This window comes from Lithobates pipiens, unplaced genomic scaffold (genome assembly GCF_037356315.1).
Source record: "Lithobates pipiens isolate NorthernLeopardFrog02 unplaced genomic scaffold, aLitPip1_a1.2 Scaffold_16, whole genome shotgun sequence".
In the NCBI taxonomy this organism is placed as follows: domain Eukaryota; kingdom Metazoa; phylum Chordata; class Amphibia; order Anura; family Ranidae; genus Lithobates; species Lithobates pipiens.
In genome coordinates, this window is record NW_027507748.1 from 593,922,884 (window position 1) to 593,944,043 (window position 21,160).

A 21,160-nucleotide genomic window follows, 5' to 3' on the forward strand; every position below is an offset into this window, starting at 1 on the left:
AGCTGACTGAAGGAAAGGAACACACCACCCTTCACACACCAGAAGAACCGTGTTGTGAACAGACAAGCTGTTTGTTGAGCTCCCTCTCCAACCCAAATTTATCTTGTGTGTCGGGAACACTTTTTAGAAGTGACTAATGCTGATAACAGAGGAACAATTTTTTTTAAAATATTTACAGAAGGCTGTGCTTAGGTCCAAACCCCCCTAGGTTGCAGCCTCCCCTAAAAATAAAGCTCCCCTATCGGAGCCTTACATACAAAAGTCTATACTAAGTTGGGGTCAGTGGCGCTACCTATTCTATGGACGCATATATTATACTCTAGATATTTTTAATTGAGCTGCACAGTACTATATGCCTATTATAGGAGAAGAATAAAATAAAATGAATTAGAAATAAAAAAAAGGTGTTTAACATGTATGCAATAAAGAACACCCCAAAGTTTTTTCCGCGAGTGTGTATATACTTAATGAAAAGATATGTGGTGGTTATAAATATATCTAATTTTATAGTAATGTGAGCCTAAACCCACAAAAAGTGCAAAGTACACACCAGAAGTTTTTTTTTTTCGAATCAAGCGGGTCGAACATAAAAAAGAGAGATCATCGTACAAGTGATGTTAGTGCGCCAATCTCACCCACTGTGCTTTTATGTTCTGAAAGGGGGGGGCTGCCCCTCCACCAGAACTCACTGGCTACCAGCACTGATCGGATGCAGCATGCTGGTTTTCCAGCATACCCATTCGACAAAAGCGAGACTGGCTTCTGCCGGTTCCTGCCGAATCAGCCAATTTTCTGCCTGTGTGTACAAAGCTTTACTAGAAACGTGCGTTGTATATTTCTCCCAGATCTGCACCGTAATCCAGTATGAAACTTCTATCTGCAAATACAGCATAGATTGCAAAGTTCAAAACTGGCCATAAGCACAGCAATTTTCTGGAAATTTTAACCATTTTTTATCAAGTTGGAATGAAAATGTCAAGCTTTTGAATATTGAAATTAGGGGTTTCGATTGGCCTCAAGGGCATAGCATTAAAATTGCCTTGATCTAACTATTTGCTTTCAGTGACTTTGCCATAGTTTTTCTAGTTTCCAAAGATTTTTAAAAAACCTGTACTGAAGCTGTTAATTTGTAGCCTGGTTCGATCAATTACTGGTAAATTTGTGGATGGTAGATTGCTTGTTTTTAGGCATCCACTTTGGATTGTATGTTCAGTTCCAGGTCAATTGAAAGTGGTTAAAATTGCCTGAAATTTTCCATGTGTATGGCCAACCTTACTTTCTGTTGTATGTAGCTGCAACAATGTTTAAGTCTGTCCCTCACCAGGACACTGTAGAAAGGACTGCTGCTATATATGTGTAATCAGTGACCTTTCTGTATCAGTCCTTGCAAACCTTTTGTTTTCTTTCACATTAAAGGGGAGCTTCAGTCAATTATGCAAAAATGCATAGTCAGCAGCTACAAAAACTGCAGCTGCTGAGTTGTAATAAACAGACGGTCACGGTCACCTGTCCAAGGATCCAGTACCATCTTCACCCGACCTGGTTCTTCACCAGTTCTCAGGTCCCCGATGCTGGTTAACTGTGGATAGCTGGCTGTGAATCCTTCCTGCTTCACAGCTTGCTGCTCACCCTGGATTTAGCACCCCCAAGCACCCACCTGCTCCCCCGCAAAAAAATAATCTAAATGTGTGAGGTTGGGGGAAGGAGGCAGAAGAGACTAACGTCTCCATTTGGGAGAAGTTTCCCTTTAACTTTTACATGAAAATTTAATAGGATTTTAAATGTGAAGGATTTAAGGTAAAGCTCTGCACAGTTGGCATACTAATCTGATATTTGCATGATTTACCAGTAAAAAAACACCTTATAGATCACCTGATTTCTTATTTCAAAAGTAATAATGATGACTGTCTGATGAATTAATTTCCAAAATGGCACATTACAGAAAGAGATAAAAAATGAATCAGGTTTCTTGAACAAGCCAAAATATCAGCACCTTCAGATATCAATGCAGTTGTGTTTTGAAGACCTAGCTAGTAGCTACCCTAAGGAAGAACAAGGACAGCCTCTTTACAGCCTGTTGTATCCATATACACTACAGTGATAACAGGCTGCATATGTTTTTTCACAACTTTTAGAATACTGTATTCTTTCTTGGGAAATGTGCATCATCACAGTAGTTTATACAGTAATTTCCTTTGAGAGAACATATGGCAGGGTCATTTACAGGCAGGGGGCTGTGGGAGACAATGGCACACTTGTAAATCTAACTCTGACAGAACCCAACACATTGCCCTCATCTCTCAAAAAGTGTGCTACGGAAATTTAAAAGAGATACCCACTCTGATAATGAGACTTCCTGTGAGCAAACAAGTCTACTTCAGAGAATCACCTTACAACAGTGTCCGTGAAACATCTCAAAATACTACTGACAGTTGAACTTTCAGTTAGTGTCCACAGATCTACTAATGAGATGATCTGAAGAGGTGCTAGCAAGCAAACAAACGGCTCTGATGCGCTCTATAGTTACAGCTGTGCCTTGAGTATACGCTTTTCTCGGTCCTCTGTAGTGGGGGATCATGGCTATTTGGTAAAGAGTGACTCCCTGTATAGTGGTTATGGAACACACACGTTTATGATTGGTTGAAGATACACCTTAGCAATTGATGGACTTTACTTCTGATTTCGGCACGGGTGGTTGTGACACTTTTTTTCACAGGCTGTCTGACCAGATATGAACTGAATTTTTGTTTATTATTTCACCATTTGCACTCTTTACTATGTTTTACAAGTGTTTATGATATATTATTCATTCATACATATACGTTATTTATATTGTATTTTAGGTTGATATGCACATTCATGTATGCAACTTAGTTTTCACATTTTTTTTTTTACTGTATCTTGATTGATTTGCATATTTTGAGCAACACATTTATGGTTTCTTCATTTGTAGCCACAGGTTAGCGCGATTCTAATTTTACCAATGCCAAGATCATGTACAACAATACTAGCATTCATCATTTCATGGACTGTGTAACTAGTGACTCTAAACCACTATCTCTTTCGGTGTATATTCACTGAAAAGCTGCAACCTCATGCTAGTCCTTTTATTGATGGAACTATACCTAGGGTTGCTACCTTTTCTTCAAGCCAAACCCGAACACTTTAGTGGCCTGGGGCACCTTTGAGTGCCCCAAGGAGAGTATTACTGCAATGCATATAGCCTGCTGCAGCGAACAGTGGGTGTGACCAAATTGCTCTTGCTGACATCATCACCCTGCATCCCAGAGATGTCGAACCTGCCCCCAGACAGTCGTCCGCAGCTCCCGGACAGCAACAGATTTGTGTGCGACTATCTTGGTTACATGGGGAGCCACAGCCCGGTCTGAATAATGTGTCCAGGTTTCAGTCTGCTTGAAACCTGGACACATGATTCAAAACCCAAACTGTCCCGGTAAATCCAGGTGACAACCCTAACTACACCTGGCAACTGCAAACAATAATGTGACTTCACATGAAGAGTCACAATGAAAACCCCAAAGACTTGACTCCATATTACTGCCTGTCTCTGACTTATGAGTCACAATGAAAACCCAAAAGACTTGACTCCATATTACTGCCTGTCTCTGACTTATGACTAATAGCTCAAGCAGCCAAGAGTCTTGCTAGCAGTTAGGGACCTAAAAAATGCATCCAAGTCTTCTACCCCAGTCTTCAAATCAGAGCATTCTCCACAGGCTTTAAGTGGTTGTTAAGCCACTCTAACCTGTATACACTATCAGCAGCCCCTCTTATTGCAGAAGCCCCCTCTGTGTGTGATTTAAAAAAATAAATGCTGCAAATACCTAATTTCACTGCTGAGATTGCGATCACATGACTGTCCAGCTTTCTCCTTTCCTCCTCTGAGAGATGCAGCAGGCTGGGTTGAGATTCCTCTGCTGATGTGAGTCTGGAGGGGAGGAGGAGAGAGCTGGCTGGTCATGCTGGTCTCAGCTTTACAGCATGCATAGTTATTAATCATTCACAGAGGGGGACCCTGAAATAGGAGGCAGTGCTGATGGTGTATACAGGTTAGTGTTATGAGAGCAGCAGGAGGGTGGAGGGGCGGCTCACACACAGACAGAGAGGGGAGGGAGGAAGAGGACACAGGGGAAGAGAGGAGAGCAGATAGCAGGCTGCTGATGACAGAGGCAGGTAAATTGACCATGGTGTCAGGGCTAAGCAGCCATGATACACCGTGGTCAGTTTATAGAGGGGTGGGGAGAAACTGGCAGGATCGACCAGGTTTTTAGGTGTTACAGGGGGCCAAATGACACAGGACAAGCACTGTGTCATATAACATGCTTTAAAGGAGCAGGGTCCATTTTTTGGGGGGTTAAAGTGGAGTTCCACCCACTTTTGAGAGGTGGTCTTAAATGAAAGACCACCTCTCCACCGCTTGTTTTTGACTAGTTAAAACATTTTTTTTCCCTGTTACCTCTTTATGAATTACAGCCTGTACTTCCGATCCATCCAGTATGCGGTGCAGGACGTCATATCCTCTTCTTCGGTGAGCCAACCCGATGTCTTCTGGGACATGTGAGTGTCCCAGAAGACATCCAGCTGGCCATTCACAAAGTGCCACGCGACTCACGCATGCACAGTAGGAAATGGGCAGTGGAGCCGCAAGGCTCCACTGCCTGTTTCCCTTAATTAGAATGGCGGCACCTGCACCCGATCCGATGGATGAATCAGCCTTGGGGGGGGGGGGGGGCATCACTGGCTCCCTGGACAGGTAAGTGTCCTTTTTAAAAGCCAGCAGCTACAGTGTTTGCAAAAAAATTTGAAGGTGGAACACTGCTTTAACAAACGCTTTAAAGCAGAGCCTCTGGAGGACAGAATCATCTGGAGTTCCTGATAGTGATACTAAAGTCTCTTGCTATGGGACATCTGCAGCTCCATTTGTCAGTTCAGACATGGAGCCACGGATAGGCCCTGCCCCCTCTCTCTCTGGCTCACTGACTTTTATTGACAGCAGCAGGAGCCAATGGGGCAACACTGTTGTCTCAGCTAATCAGGAGGAGAGGTCCTGGGCAGCCGAGTCTCTCGTGCAACATCGATTGATAGAGATAGGCTCAGGTAAGTATAAGGGTGGCTGCTACACACAGAAGGTTTTTTATCTTAATGCATAGAATGCATTAAGATAAAATAAAAATAAAAACCTTCTGCCTTTACAATCACTTTAAGATCAACAAGAGAGGCTTTTCCACGTCTACCTCTAAATGGTTACGCATGCTTTGCATCCATAGGTAAGTGACTTAATGCTTTGACTTGAAGAGATATCAAAATGATCCCAGTTTCTGATGTTTTCAGGCTTGTGCATGTTTTTCCTCTCATGTTTGTTTTTTATTGTAGCACTACCCCCCTAAGACTGGCAGATGAAAGGGATCCCCCACTCCTGCACAGCCAAGCACACCAAATCTTCACAAGCATCCAGAGTCGGAGAACAGTCCATGTTTATTTATTTTTTATTATTCATTAGAGGGTTAATAACTTGGATAGGGGTGGGAGGTTATGGGGTGCCCACTTGATTTCAATAACTTCAGGGACAACTCCCTATATACAGTCTCTGCTCTTCTTTCCTCCTGCACGGAAACTTGCTTTTGCCAGCTGAATCACTCTTGAGATGATCTGACAGGCTCCCAGTCAGATTTAGCAAGAGCCCATTACAGGCAGGAACTCACAGCCTGTCATGATTATGCTATAGTTTGTCTGCTTACCTGTTCCCATGTGTTCATCTAGAGACCTGCCGACCCTCACCTGTCTGCTTTTGTAATCCATCCTCTGGCATGGCTCCACCCTAGCTCCTATCAGGGAGCTAGGCCATCCCTGCTGATCAACCATTGTGTGTTAGCTTCCTGTTACCTGCTGTGTGCTCTTCTGTTGTTCCGTTAACCGACTTTGGCGTGTCTTTGACTATCCCTGTTTGCCTGCGATCCTGACCTTTTGGCGTATCCCTGACTATTCCCGTCTGCTTGTGGCCCCGACCTTGGCTTTGTCCCTCACCATCCCTATCCTCCTGTTGCCTACTGTGGGTGTAAGCTGGGGGACCCTGGGGGTCGCGACCTGGAGCCAGTTGCAGCCAAGTCCATCCTCACCACTCAAGGCGCTGGTGAAAACCTGCTGGCTCTTAGACTCCGCGCCCCAGGGAATCTTACGCTCTAACCCCAGTGGGATCTGTCCCCCGTCTGCAGCAGTCAGCCGTAGGGTCCACAACCATGTGGTGCACTCCTGATCTCTACGCTCTACGGGGTGCATCTGTCACCTCGCCTCAAGGTGACCTGACACAGCCCTCTTGAGTGTATCTCTGATATAGTGAAACAGAATATAACTTCTTCCCTGTGGCCACTAATCCAACCAACCTGGCTGAATCTGCCCCTTTCATCACCCTTTCCGGCTGTCTGTCTACACCAGCTCATCTGGCTGACTCTTCACCAGGCGACCTAGCTGACTCTCAGAAAATCTCTCCGGGAAAGGACTGAAGACGTAGGCACACCGCTGTCTTCAAGGGAGACTGGCTACATATGACAGTCTCCCCCCTTGTTAGTCCCAACAGTGTTGACTACTCACTCTGTCCTCTCTTGCTCCCCTGCCTCCAGGAAGAATTCCTCCTCTGTGTTTTATCAGGATTCTTCCAACACCCGAGCCCTGGCCCACAGCAGGACACCCCCCCCCCCCCCAGACTAAGGGGCATCCCTGAGGGCCACTGACAGCCTCCTCAACACTGTATCTCCATCTTTCACCCCACTGGCATGACTCATCAGTGTTTAAAGGCTCCCTGCCAAGCCCACACTCGGGGATTGGCCAGAGACCTCCAAATGGGCTGCTCAGCTCCTAGTCTCCACCCACTATCTTTCAGAAAGTTATTCAACATTCTGGAAACAGGGGGAGGCACCAGAGAGCTGCTGAGATGAGTCATTCAGACCTGACCTTTAATTAAGCCTGACACAATTAATGCCCTGTACACACGTTCCGATTATCTTAAGACCGATCGTTCACATTTTGTTGTATACAACTAAGATTGAATACAACAGTGCAAAATGTGTGTAACACTTTTGTCGTACGATTCTGGAAAAATCTTCCGTCGTGCGTAGCTACGTATTTTAAATGATGTCAAAAACGTGTGACCTGTGTGTCCTTCTGGTTTATTTTCATGTTTCCGATCATGCGTGGTGTTTGTCTAATGACTTTTATCGGACGCATACTGTACTGACTACACGACTGTCGTACGATGGGCTGTCATCTGACCAAAGTTTTCCTGTTTGTTCCTTCGGATTTAGTTGGACGGACTGTCGTGATCGGCTGTCGAAAGCTGCGTACTAACGATCAGATTATCGAACGATCTGTCCGAAAGCGACTTTTGTGGTCCGATAATCGGAACGTGTGTACGGGGCATAAGACTCACCACCAGCTTAAATGTGAGTCATAGTATGGTTTGCCTACACTTACTTCTAGCACACACTAGAGGGTGCTACATTATGTCCAGGGATAAGTCATACTTTATCTATTTTACTGGGTTATAGCGAAATCTAAAGATTTCAAGCAGATAATATTCTGCCCCAATTATGTGTATTGTTTTCTGTGTAACTGTATCAGGCTGTCTTTGTTTGATATTTGCCTTCTGTAGGGGTGGTTTTGGGCCACTACATTTATGTGAATTGGCTTCTAGCTTTGTCCATCTTTCCTGTTGGTAGAAGCTAGATTCTCCCTGTTGTTATTAAGGTTCCCTGTGTATCTGCATTTTACATATACAGGACTTCGGAAAGTCATTGCCTATTTGCACTTCAACGTAAAGGAACAACATCCTTTGTACTATAAGTATTTGAAGTAATATTGCATTGCAATCAACACCTGTCTTATTGAAGAGTTAAACTGCCTGTGGATGGCGCCAAGTCAACAGTTGACCATGCTGTCCATAGTATATGGAGGTATGGTAATACAAAAGCAGTGAAATAACAATCCAAAATTCATATATGTGCATTAATTGATTATGTGAATATTGACTTTGTTTATTATAGCACTTTATTTGAGTTAGCGCCACATTTATTATATTTAATTATTATTGGGTACATTCAGCCTTTCCCATACATGGCTCAAATCTTGGCCGGTTCAGCAACCATTTATGGCCTGGACTAACACAATAGACAGATGACAAACCCCCACAAGACAAATATGGGCACATTTGCCCATCCCTAAAAGCCTTAAAAAAATGCTAGAGATATACAGTGAAACCTTGGATTACGAGCATAATCCGTTCCAGGAAAATGCTTGTAATCCAAAGCACTCGCATATCAAAGCAAGTTTCCCCATAAAAGTCAATGGAAACTAAGATAATTTGCTCCACATTGACTTTTATTACATGCAATACTGCATATGGCCAGAGGTGGGGGGCGCCGGAGAGCCTCGGAAATACTCGGGGACAGCTCGGCTGAACTCGGAAATGCTCGGGAACTGAGTATTTCTGAGTGTTTACGAGTATTTCCAAGTGTTTTTGAGTATTTCCAAATGGCTCCGAACTGTTCCGAGTGTCCCCAGCGATCCCACATCTCTGGCCAAATGTGGTACTGCACACCCCATTAGTTTGCAAGTGTTGTCTAGCAAAACGAGCAGGATTCAAGCTAAGTCAGAAAAAAAGTTGCTCGTCTTTCAAAATGTTTGTTTACCACGTTACTCGTAAACCAAGGTTCCACTGTACAGCAGGTGATCTAGAAGGCTATTACAGGGCCTCTTTCATGGAGCAACAATAGATCGCTCATCCAAGTCACCCAAATGTGTAGTTAGTTTATATCATATGGAAAGTACTATTGTTTTTATCTGTGTCTGTCATCTAAGCAAAAAACGTACTGCCGTGTACCAAAAGCACAATACCAACCTGGCTATAAGCCTATAAAGATGAAGTGGTCTGTAGTATTGTAAATAGTATTATGGCTAATTTAAAAGGGTGATTTTTATAATCTGCTTACATTTCTTATTTTACAGGACGTAGATGCTTGTAGTTTGGACAAAACTGAACTCGAAGTAAAACATGGTCACCTGAAGGGAATTATAGAGCTGCTGACCAATGTCTATGAGCAGGTAAATAGAAATGTTTCCTAAATTCTATGTGTCTGTAACCTTACCTTGTCCTTTTCTTGTGTTCTGCCCCTGAACAAAACTCAGAGTGTATGCTATGATCTCCTCCACTTTGCATTTCTATACTGCATATGCCTGGCTGTATTTTCATTTCTGTTGCTTTCTGTAGACAGTCACTGAGGATTCTATTGCATTTCTCCCACTACACCAGGGGTGTTAAACTCAACTTCATTGTGGGCCACATCAACATTATAAATGCCTAAATGTCCACAGCACCCCATTGCCACTTACATCAGATGTCAAGAGCCTCCCCACCATCAGAAATCAAGAGCCTCAAACCTTACATCACAGTGACCCCCACCCCCCTTTACCTTGTGCTGCTTCTGGGAAGGAGCTGGGGCAGAGCTGGGAAGCAGAGAGTGCAGGGTCTGGAGGAGGACCAGAGGAGGGCTAGAGTAAGCTGCAGGAGTCTGCTGAATGTGACTAGGGGAGGCGAAGACAAGGGGGTGCTACGCCTGCTCAGAGAGGCACAGGATCTGTAAGAGTTCTGTTATCCTCTCTGCCTCCTACTGCTGAGATGGGGAGGGGGACAAAAAGAAAAGCCTCCTTGTGGCTGCACGGAGAAGTTCATGATCTGGTGGAGGACGTCTGTCCTCTTCTCTGCTGCTGACTGCTGAGACAAAGTGGAGCAGGAGAAGCTTGGGTGCTGCAGCTGCCAGAGACGTGCAAGGGCTTCCATGAAATGACCTGGTGGGCCAGAGTCGACCCACGGTCCTTGTATTGACACATGCTCTAGCACAGGGGTCTTCAAACTATAGCGCTCCAGTTGTTCAGGAACTACAATTCCCATCATGCCTAGTCATGTCTGTGAATGTCAGAGTTTTACAATGCCTCATGGGATGTGTAATTCCACAACAGCTGGAGGGCCGTAGTTTGAAGATTCCTGCTCTAGAATATCCCCACTTATCTTATGTCTGTCTACATGTCTACAACTGACTGCCCTTTAGAAATCATAGTCATAATTCCGTTAGTCACACCAGTCCATAATTAGAAGGCAAAGCTATAGGGTTACAGGATACAGGAGATTCACAGCTAGTTTTATGTATGTCTTCTGTTTGGTACAACAAGAATTCAACTAAATTCCAAGAGCTTTTTTGTTTTCCTGCTCTAGTGAATAGGAAACAAATAACAGCCATGCTGTATTTTCTTTTCCCAAAAAGTCTTTAGCGAAATGCATGTAACCTCATCCATCCACATGTACTGTAAGTATCCTATTCCATCTACATGGATTTTTTCTTTTTACTTTTTAGTGACAGAAATATTTATTTAGCATTTTAGCCATGTTTTGATCCTCGTCTCATTGAATCAGACACCCAATATCCCAAGTACACTGTTAAGTAAAACATAAAAAAAATGTATACAGTACATCATTATTATTTCAGTAGAGTAGGCCAGCAACTAAAAAAAAAATGTATCCTCCTGTAAAAAGAAATATGGAAGTAAAGGTGTCACTGAAAGCATTTAATTTTTGAGTGCCACCCCCACCCACAATAGAAGTACTGGGCTATCAGCAGCATGAAAATTATGCTGTTTCCAAGCATGTTACAATACACCAGCAAACTAATTCACTGCCTGCCAAGAACCTTGCATTGTCAGCTAGTTTGTACTTCAGTTCCAACAAAGTGATGAGAAAGTGCCCTAGCGCGCCCCCTGTTGAGTTGCAGTAGTGTGTTGAGTGCAGTAACACTTGCTGCACTCCAGCACCAGACACCGAAAAAAGCCAGAACCATCAGGTGGAGTGATCTCTTCCCAACAGTCGTGCGATGCAGGTAAGTAAGCCACTGAACACTAATGCTTGGGGGGGGGTTATTGTAATGTCACAGCCTGCCACTGACCACAAATGCAATGGGGAGGGCAGTTATTATTACAGCTCGGGCATGCCACTGACCACTAATGCTGGAAGGGGGTAATAATTACAGCCTTCTACTGGCCACCAGTGCTAAGGAAGTTTAACATTACTGCCTCTGACAACCAATGAAGCTTGGATTATTGTGACCACTTACACAAATGTTGAACATTAATATCACTGCCACCAATGATGGGGCTTATTTTCTCCCACACTACAAGCTATATACTATAAAGTGAAACCCACTTTATTTTCCAGTTTTCCAGGTGCTAGCCCTTGTACACATGGTCGGACATTCCGATGGACAATGTCTGATAGGACCATGTTGTCGGATAATCTGACAGTGTGTGGGCTCCATCGGACTGTTTCCGTCGGAGTATCCGACGGACCAAGTTTTCCAGCTGGGCTATAAAATTTTCCGACAACATGATCCGATCGGACTTTGTCCGATTGTGTGTAGCGAATTCCGATCGGACAAAGTGCCACGCATGCTCAGATCAAATTCCTAGACCAAAGCTATTGGCTACTAGCCTGAATGTAGTCTCGTCCTAACGAAATAAGGTCATCACGTTAAGTACGATCAGATTTTCTGACAACTTTGTCCGACTGTGTGTATGCAACAGTTTCGGACAAAATCCGTCGGACAAAATCCGACGGATTTGGTTGTCGGAATGTCCGCCCGTGTGTACAAGGGCTTAGGCAGGAGGCATTCTATGTGCCATAGATTATTCTTCTTGATCCCTTCGAGGCATACCTCTTGAATATTTTTAAATTGTAAGTTGTTAACTATGCAGGAGATAGCATTCCTGAGCTTCTGCACATTGGACAGATTGATATGCTAATGTTGGCTGGCCATAGATGGACAGAATTTCGAACAAAAAGTATTAGGAAAATTGGTACGACAATTTTTAGAACATTCTCTAAAAAACATTCAAATGTCTTTTTGAAAGACTTAATTTGTTTTTACATTTGATTTGGAATGAATGGACTTACAAATTAAACCACATACTCTGTTAGAAATGTCATTCAAGAAAAACTTTTCAGCTTGCCCCTTCAAATTTCCTCATTACTATGGTCAAAAATGAATGCTCATTAGAAAAATGAACAAACTTTCTTAGAACACTCTTTTCCTAAGAATTTTTGTTCGAAATTCTACTCATCTATAGCAGCTTAAGTTCAGTATCTCCACATAAAATTGCAACTGTACTCACAGCTGCTGCTGTCCGCTCTCCACTGGACAATTCTATTCCCACCCCAGCATGCATGACATCTAATTTCATGATTATTACTAATAATTAATTTTGATTTATTGTGTGGGTGGGGGGGGGGGGGTGTTTAGTGAGTACAAGTTATGCTAGGTACACCACTGGTTCACTTAATTCTCAGCTAGTCCCTAGCTATGGTTGTTTCTGCTGAAAGCAACAGCAGCACTGTTTCCTTGAGATTAAAGTAGGTCATAATTGAGAAACAGGCCTGCGTAGATAAAACATGGAAGACAGATGACAAAGAAAACACACAAAAGTATATGCGGAGAGGTCTGCTTCTATAATGACAGGTTTTCTTGTCTCCTTTTATCCAGCCTTGTTGGGAAGCAATAGCATTGAAGATCTAAAGGCTGAACTTTGGCCATTTTTAAATTCCAATATTTTTATTGAGTTTTTATTCGTTTAACAGAACAGAGCCCCCACGAGGGGGAAAAAGTAAACAGACGCTTGCGTACAGATTACCTTCATGGGATTACTAATATAGCAAAGACAGAGCATTCAATTAGCGCACAGATGAGAAATACAGTACCATTTTAACAGTTGCTAGAATGCTAGAGGAAAAAGCAGGTTCATCTTTCTTTTTCAAAATTCTCATCTGCTGTTTTACTTGCACCAAATCCCTAAACAAAAACAAATTACCATCAAGTAGAAATTTTACTTGGCCACCCAAAAGAAGGAAGAAGGAGGTAGAGCAAACTGGGAGACAAGAAGAAGGTTAGAGAAAGGACAAAGGTAAAAAAGATGTGAGCAAGATCCCCAGGCCTCACCAGATTCTCTCCAGGTGCTGCGGCAAAGGCTTCCAGGACTTTTCAAACTTTGGGCATTATTGAGGGTACCCAAAAGTTAATAGTTAATCATTATCCGGCTTAGTTTTTGAATAACGTATTCAAATGAGATCCAACACCTAGCAATGGCAATTCTAGCAGCCATGATAATGTATGATATACATTTTTTGCGGTCTAGTTTCCGAAAAAAGGCAATTTCAGATCTTCTGCAGACGTACACCTCCATTACTGAGTGTATTAGAGTGAAGATCCTTATTCAAAATCTAGTGATTTGGGGGCATTGCCACCAAATGTGACACATGGTTCCCAGTTATAAACATTGCCTAAAGCAAGAAGAGGAGTCTTGTGGACATGTTTTATCAACTTTGGTAGGGACCATGTACCACCTTAACGGCATTTTGTAATTGGATTCTACCAAGGTTGTGTTAAGAGATACTTTAGCCAGATTTTTAGCTACTTCTTGCTCTAAGGTACTTTCCAAATCTCATTCCCATTGGGTCATGCAGGGAAGTTTGTGTGTTGGAGTAACTAAAAGTTCATATAAGGTAGACACCTGGATCCTCGGGAGTGTGGCAGCCTTGCAAGAGAATTCAAAGGATGTTAGAGTAAGCTGGAGAGTTGTCCCTTTTAGTTTGGATGCTAGAAAGACAAAATCTAGCAGTATCGAAACCTTTGGCCATTGACAATCATCAGCAAAGCGAATGTAAAGCTTTTTGTTCATCCTTCGAATCAGTTTGGTGGTCAGCAATAAAATGAGTATTTTTTTCAAGTAACGAAAGCAAACACAAGGAACACACTTCCCCTACAAAGGTAAGGTGGATATATAGTGATTACCAGAAGGTTAAAATGTTGTTGCCTGGAATTTTGCTTTAAAGCTACCACCTAATTAGTTATTTTGGGTAACACCTCCACTACAAGAGCATGGCACATACGGTTGGAATGTAAAACCAACACTGTTCAAAAAAAGTAAGAATCCATTAATTGTGTCCCTTTTTGTCCTAGGAGCTGAAAGAAGTGATGGCGGAGTCTGGAGACATATCAGTGCTGTTGAACATGGACAGCAGCTGTCCTTTGAAATTTGAAAAATTTGTACAAGAGATAAAGGAACGATATGAAAGTATTGCAGCAAAAAGTCGAGAAGAAGCAAGGGCTCTGTCCCAGAAAAAGGTAGATATATAAATATATAACGGTCACTGCATTTGTATTGAATCATTATAAAATTAAATTATGCCCCATGTTATATTAAATTCTTAAGCAATAGTATATTAAACATTAATAAATATTCTTAAACAATAATAATAAGATAGGTAGAAATGGAAAAGTTCTCCTACCGTCTGTACCTGCAAAGAGTCACATACGCAATAAGATATCATTCATCATCAGAAAAATCCCATTAATTCCTAAGGAAAGTTTTACATTTGGGATACATGCTAGACCACCTCTCTATAGGAATACATTGGCATGCACAAAATAACTACAGGACCTGCTGGCAGAGTTTGCTGCAGTACGATTGTGGCTTGGCGTGGACCTGGCAGGAGCATGGAATAAATGGGCATGCACCAAATAATTACAGGACCTGAGAGTTTGAAAGTTAAAAAAAATAAATAAATAACAGTAACTTGGATAGGACAGACTGGAGAGGGGTTAGAGGCTTTGTTCTTGACTAAGTCTCAGTGGTACAGAAAATCTCACTAACAGGGACGGAGGCAGCAAAAAAAAAAACTTCCACCTGTGAAATGAACGAATGAAAGAATGCCCCCCCGTTGCCTTATTGTGTTCTGTAAGTAGTGAGATCTTACTTTGCTCAATCCCCAAATGTCTCCACCGTGTCTCCACCGCTCTACATCCAGACATTCCCCATGTGAAATTCAGTTTATGTGGGAAGTGAAAAGTGTGACTTGATTCCATTTAGTATTTTCAAAGCATTGCACTATAGAGTGTTGGGTTTCTACGGGCAAAGATGGATGAAAGACTCTGAAACATCAAAATAAAAAAAACATGGCACGGCCTGTAGTTCTTTCTGGCACTTTAATTGTTGACTAAAAAATATTATAATAACATGTGCAAGCAATCAACGGATTGTTTAACAAAATCACCAGAGAATTGACATCATCACCTTTGTGATACATCAGAAGTCTTAGCCCCTGTACACACGGTCGGAGATTTTGCCAACCAAATCCGTTGGATTTTGCCCGTCGGATTTAGTCCGACGGATTGTGTCCGAAACTGTTGCATACACACGGTCGGGCCAAGTTGGCGAAAAATCCGATCTTTCAGAACGTGATGACGTAATTTCATTACGATGGGACTACATTCAGGCTAGTAGCCAATAGCTTTGATGTAGGAATTTGATCTGAGCATGCGTGGCACTTGGTCCGATGAAAATGCTCTACAGATGATCGGATTAGGTCCGTCCGGCCCAGTTGGTCAGGAAATATTTTCAACATGTTGGAAAATTGGGTCGGACGGAGATTCGGATGGAATCAGTCTGATGCATACCACACACAGTCGGATTATCTGACGACACGGTCCGATAAGACTCATTCCGACAGATTCTCCGACCGTGTGTACAAGGGCTTACCATTGGACATAATGATTGACATGTCATAGAATTGATATATTGATAATGTATACTGCAGAGATGAGCTTTATGCAAATAATTATGCTTTTACAAAATAGACATTAGTTAAACAGAAAGTCATACCCATCAATCTATAGAGAGGTCTTATTGTACTTGATAACAATGAAACATCACCATTGTGTTCCTTTCATTTAGTTAAAGCAAGGAGTACTCCAAGCTGGACGCTATGAAACCGAGTTGGAAAACAGCCGCAGCCACATTACCCAGCTCAACAGTCAGATCCAGCGCCTGCAGTCAGATATCTTAAGCATTAAAACCCAGGTAAATTTTTGGAGTAAAGGGCAGTGTTTGCTGTACGTATTATGAATTATGATAAAACTATGCTGAAAAATATACTGTACTTTGAGGTCTAGAAAGCCAAGATTGCAGCAATTCTTAGCTGAACTAATGTTAAAACAACTCAACAATTTAATGTGTATCTGTAGCAAAAACATTTTTTTAGATTTGGAGAGAGTCAGGGATGGATTTGGAAAGATTCCTCTTCACGTACTTTTCCAAAGCCACAGCCGGAAGCCAAAGAAAATCTCTTCCAAGTGAGATATTCTGTCACCAAAATGTGTCCTAATTTAACGCCTTCTCCTTTATTTCTGTTCCAGTAACAGCTGTAATTTTCAATTTAAAAGAGTGGGTGAATCTCTTCAGTGGGGGGATACAGAAAGCAATACAAGCCTTGACAGAAGTTCTAACCGTTCCTCGCTCTATACAAAACTAAAAAGAATATGTTTTACATAAACCAAGCTGAGATATTTGAATTGCAATTCTTGGGGTTTCACACCCACTGCAGCCATTATGATGGTTTTCCACTGTTCCTGTGGGATTTTTCAATCATTTTAGAGAGACTTTGGAATTATAGCAGGGAGGCCTCACTGATGGAGGAGCCAAAATGTAAATGAAACCAGAGGCTGATTCAGCAATCAGGCTCCACATATAGGACCTAGCCATGCCATGTCCATTGGGCTGTGTTGCTTACCACAGGTCCAACACAATGACAAGCTGAAATCCATTGGTCCAATAGGCCCAGTTCAGACCAATGCACTGCATTAATTTACTAGAACATGCTGCATTTAAATGCAGCACAATGATTTGCAATGCAATAAAACCCATCATAACACAATTGCATTAAAATAAATGTCAACATAAGTCAACTAAAGTGCACTCAATGCATCTTAATCACAACACGGTGTGACTCTGAAGTGTCACCTTACAATGGGTATAGAAAAGAATAACCCAACCACATTTTGTTGCTTTGTAGCCTGAAATTAAGACAGACAGTTTTTGTTTTATCCAGCTGTATTTACTAGGTGCAACTTATAACATCCAAATGAAAGATATAACACCAACATGCTAGAAATTCTTTTTTTTTTTATTCAAAAACAGAATCACTGGGTTGGAAAAAGGATCACCCCCTTTTGTTGAGCCATCTTTTGCTTTAATTAGAGCCTTTAGTTTGTTGGGATAGGTCTATACTAATTTTGCACCTCTAGACTTTGCAACTACTCAAGTTTAGTTAAATTTGATGGTGACCAATTTTGAATTCATCCAAGAATGTTCTCTTGGATGACTCCATGAAATTAACGTTGAATTATATAAGGAGCTGTTTCCTGTGTCGCCTCCGTCAGTGATCAAATGCAGGGAGCAGTGGGTGGAAGTGGTCCCAGATATGGGTGGAGAAGTGTGGGACAATATGTTCCCTCCACTCACTAATGCCCTGTACACACAGTCGGAAATTCAGACGGAAAAGATCCAATCGGATTATGCTGTTAGAAAATCCAATCGTGTTTGGGCTCTATCAGACTTTTTCCATCTAAGTTTCCAACGGAAAAAGTTTGAGAGCTGGATCTCAAATTTTCCGACAACAAAATCCGATCAGACTTTTTCTGAACGTTTGTAGAGAATTCCAACGGACAAAGTGCCACGCATGCTCAGATTAAATTACGAGACCAAAGCTATTGGCTACTAGCTTCTACGTAGTCCCGTTGTATGCAACGAACGTCACCTCCTTCCGAACGATATGATTTTTCAACAACTTTGTCCGACCGTGTGTATGCAACGCACGTTTCAGCCAAAATCTGTTGGAAAAAATCAGATGGATTTTGTGGTCCGAATGTCCGACCATGTGTACAGGGCATTAAGCCGCGTACACACGGGCGGACTGTCTGGCCAACTTAGTCCGTCGGACAGTCCATCATACTTTGGAATGAACGGACTTGCCCACACACGGCACTTTTTGAGCGGACCAATACGGCGGACTAAGTCCGCCATACTATCCGCCCTACTTTTGAAATGAACGGACTCGCCCACACATGCGGAGGAAAGTCCGCTCATTTCGAGCGCGTCTCCAGGTAGGCGGGGCCCGTGAAGGAGACGTCGCTGACCCCGCCGCCTGGTATGGACTTAAAGGGGAACCCCAACGCCGAAAAAAATCGGCGTGGGGGTCCCCCCCAAGTCCACAACAGACCCTTGTCCGAGCACGCTACCCGGCCGGCCAGGAAAGGGGGGCGAGCGAGCGCCCCCCCTCCTGAGCCGTACCAGACCGCGTGCCCTCAACATGGGGGGGTGCCTTGGGGAAGGGGGGCCGCGCGGCCCCCCCACCCCAAAGCACCTTGTCCCCATGTTGATGAGGACAAGGGCCTCTTCCCGACAACCCTGGCCGTTGGTTGTCGGGGTCTGCGGGCGGGGGGCTTATCGGAATCCGGGAGCCCCCTTTAATAAGGGGGCCCCCGGATACCGGCCCCCCACCCTATGTGAATGAGTATGGGGTACAATGTACCCCTACCCATTCACCTGTAAAATAAAAGTACCAAAAAAAACACAACACACGAGATAAAATATTTTATTGCACAGCTTCGGGGGTCTTCCGTCTTCGGGGGTCTTCTCGCCGGACTCCTCCGCTATCTTCTTGTAGCTCTTTTGCTAGCGGAGGAGTCCGGCTTTCTTCCTCGCCGCCGGCCTCTTCTCCCGACTTCGGGGGTCTTGTCCCCCTCTTCGGTTCTTCTGCCGGGCCACCGCTCTTTTACAGGCGGTGGCCCGGTCTTCTGTCGCCGCCGCCTTCCGTTCTTGTTCTTCTTGTTCTTCTTCTCCAGGAGATGTTGACACGACGCTCTCTCCGGCCTTAATGCCAGGGACGCACTCCGCTGCCACTTATATAGGGACAATGGGGCGGTGTCACATGGCTTTATGTCACATGGGTTGGTCACATGGGTTGATGTCACATGGGGACTATGACATCGTAAGGGGGCGGGGTCACCATGTGACCAACCCATGTGACATAAAGCCATGTGACACCGCCCCATTGTCCCTATATAAGTGGCCGCGCAGTGCGTCCCTGGCATTGTGGCCGGAGAGATCGTCGAGGCAACATCTCCTGGAGAAGAAGAAGAAGAAGAAGAAGAAGAAGAACGGAAGGCGGCGGCGACGGCGGCGGTGACAGAAGAACCGAAGAGGGGGACAAGACCCCCGAAGTCGGGAGAAGAGGCCGGCGGCGCGGAAGAAAGCCGGACTCCTCCGCTAGCAAAAGAGCTACATGAAGATAGCGGAGGAGTCCGGCGAGAAGACCCCCGAAGATGGTACTTTTATTTTACAGGTGAATGGGTAGGGGTACATTGTACCCCATACTCATTCACATAGGGTGGGGGGCCGGTATCCGGGGGCCCCCTTATTAAAGGGGGCTCCCGGATTCCGATAAGCACCCCGCCCGCAGACCCCGATAACCAACGGCCAGGGTTGTCGGGAAGAGGCCCTTGTCCTCATCAACATGGGGACAAGGTGCTTTGGGCTGGGGGGGCCGCGCGGCCCCCCCTTCCCCAAGGCACCCCCCATGTTGAGGGCACGCGGCCTGGTACGGCTCAGGAGGGGGGGGCGCTCGCTCGCCCCCCTTTCCTGGCCGGCCGGGTAGCGTGCTCGGACAAGGGTCTGTTGTGGACTTAGGGGGGACCCCTACGGCGATTTTTTTCGGCGTTGGGGTTCCCCTTTAAGTCCATACCAGGCGGAGGGGTCAGCGGCATCTCCGTCGCGGGCCCCGCCTACCTGAATACCCGCTCGAAATGAGCAGACTTTTCTCCGGGCGGGAAAAGTCCGCTCATTTCAAAAGTAGGGCGGACTGGCACACACACGGGCGGATTGTCCGCCGAAATGCGAGTCCAGCGGACAGTATTTCCAACATTCCGAAAGACTTAGTCCGCCAGACTGTCCGCTGAAAAAGTCCGCTCAAGCCCACACACGAGCGGACTGTCCGCTGAAATGTGTTTCAGCGGACTAAGTTGGACAGACAGTCCGCCCGTGTGTACGCGGCCTTAGTTTCCTCTAGAGATTGATTAATTCAATTTAAATTCCTGCACAGGATGTATTACACACATCATAAAATGTACCCGGCTATATCGGCTGAATGTTGGCCTGGCTTACTGTCCCTGGACAATTCTAGTCACGTCTTTTGGCATTGCCAGGTGGTCAAGGAGTTTTGGTCTGACGTTGGGCGCTGTATAAGGGAGATTACATCTATACCTGTGCCCTTGATGGTGGCGACATACTTACTTAGCTTGGTGGAGGCAGGGCTGCTGATAGAAATCATGGGGCTCCGTACAGCCTACCTGAAGGGGCCCCCTTCAGCCCCACCCCTGGTCCCCCCTTCAGCCCTACCCCTGGCCCCGCCCCTATAGAGGGGCCAGGGTATAAATACAGGCTAAATTGTGGGCATGGCTAATTTAAAAATATGCGCTACACGGAGCTGGAAAATGGACATGGTTTAAATTACACTTAATTATTAGGTGTGGTTAGTCTAAGATGACTGTGTGTAGGATGCAGATGATACTGTGCTGCATTCATAACTGCACTGTCCGAAGTAATATGTCTAAGGGAGCGGTTCACGCCATGGCTGCATCTGAATTGCGAAGAAATGTGCTGTGGATTCCTGTAAAATTCAACCTGCACGCAATAATGCACTGCTTTTGTGATCTGCACCAGGTGTCAATGAAAAGTCGTGCATACACTACACTAGATACACTACTTTTTGCACTACTTTTGATGCATTGCAATTTTAGCCCATTCAAAATGAATGAGCTTGAAATTGCACTGAACAGACCTGCATGTGAATTGCACATGAACACACAGTGCGTTCCTGTGCGATTCAGCTCCAGGAATGGTGTGATCCAGTGATTTAAATAGAAAAAAAGTGGGGTTTGCTGACATTGATGGCATCTCCTTTTTCATGCAGCACTTCTGTGAGAAATATGGCAGTGCAGTATAAAACCCAATTCCTCACAGTCAGGACTGCTGTGCTACATGAAAAGCAGACATTAGACTTTACATTGCAGTTAATGTGACTGGGCTAACCTGCAGTCCCCTGAGAATCCAGATCCACTGCCACCATAATGCAGCTCATGTGTGCACACCAGAAGAAGCCAAGAACGATCATCCTCCAAGCCAGCCACACCCCCTCCCACCCACTCAAACTACA

At 44.3% G+C, this 21,160-nt stretch overlaps 1 protein-coding gene across 2 annotated transcripts in view; it reads left to right on the forward strand.

Moving 5' to 3' along the window:
- LOC143983843 (keratin, type II cytoskeletal 80-like) overlaps positions 1–21,160 on the forward strand; it is a 79,803-nt gene that overhangs the window by 32,448 nt on the left and 26,195 nt on the right. For both annotated transcript variants that reach the window (XM_077483941.1, XM_077483942.1), the window contains exons 4-6: positions 9,019–9,114; positions 14,070–14,234; positions 15,844–15,969. In XM_077483941.1, coding sequence (XP_077340067.1) covers positions 9,019–9,114; positions 14,070–14,234; positions 15,844–15,969 — 387 coding nt within the window. The remainder of the gene's footprint in view (positions 1–9,018; positions 9,115–14,069; positions 14,235–15,843; positions 15,970–21,160) is intronic.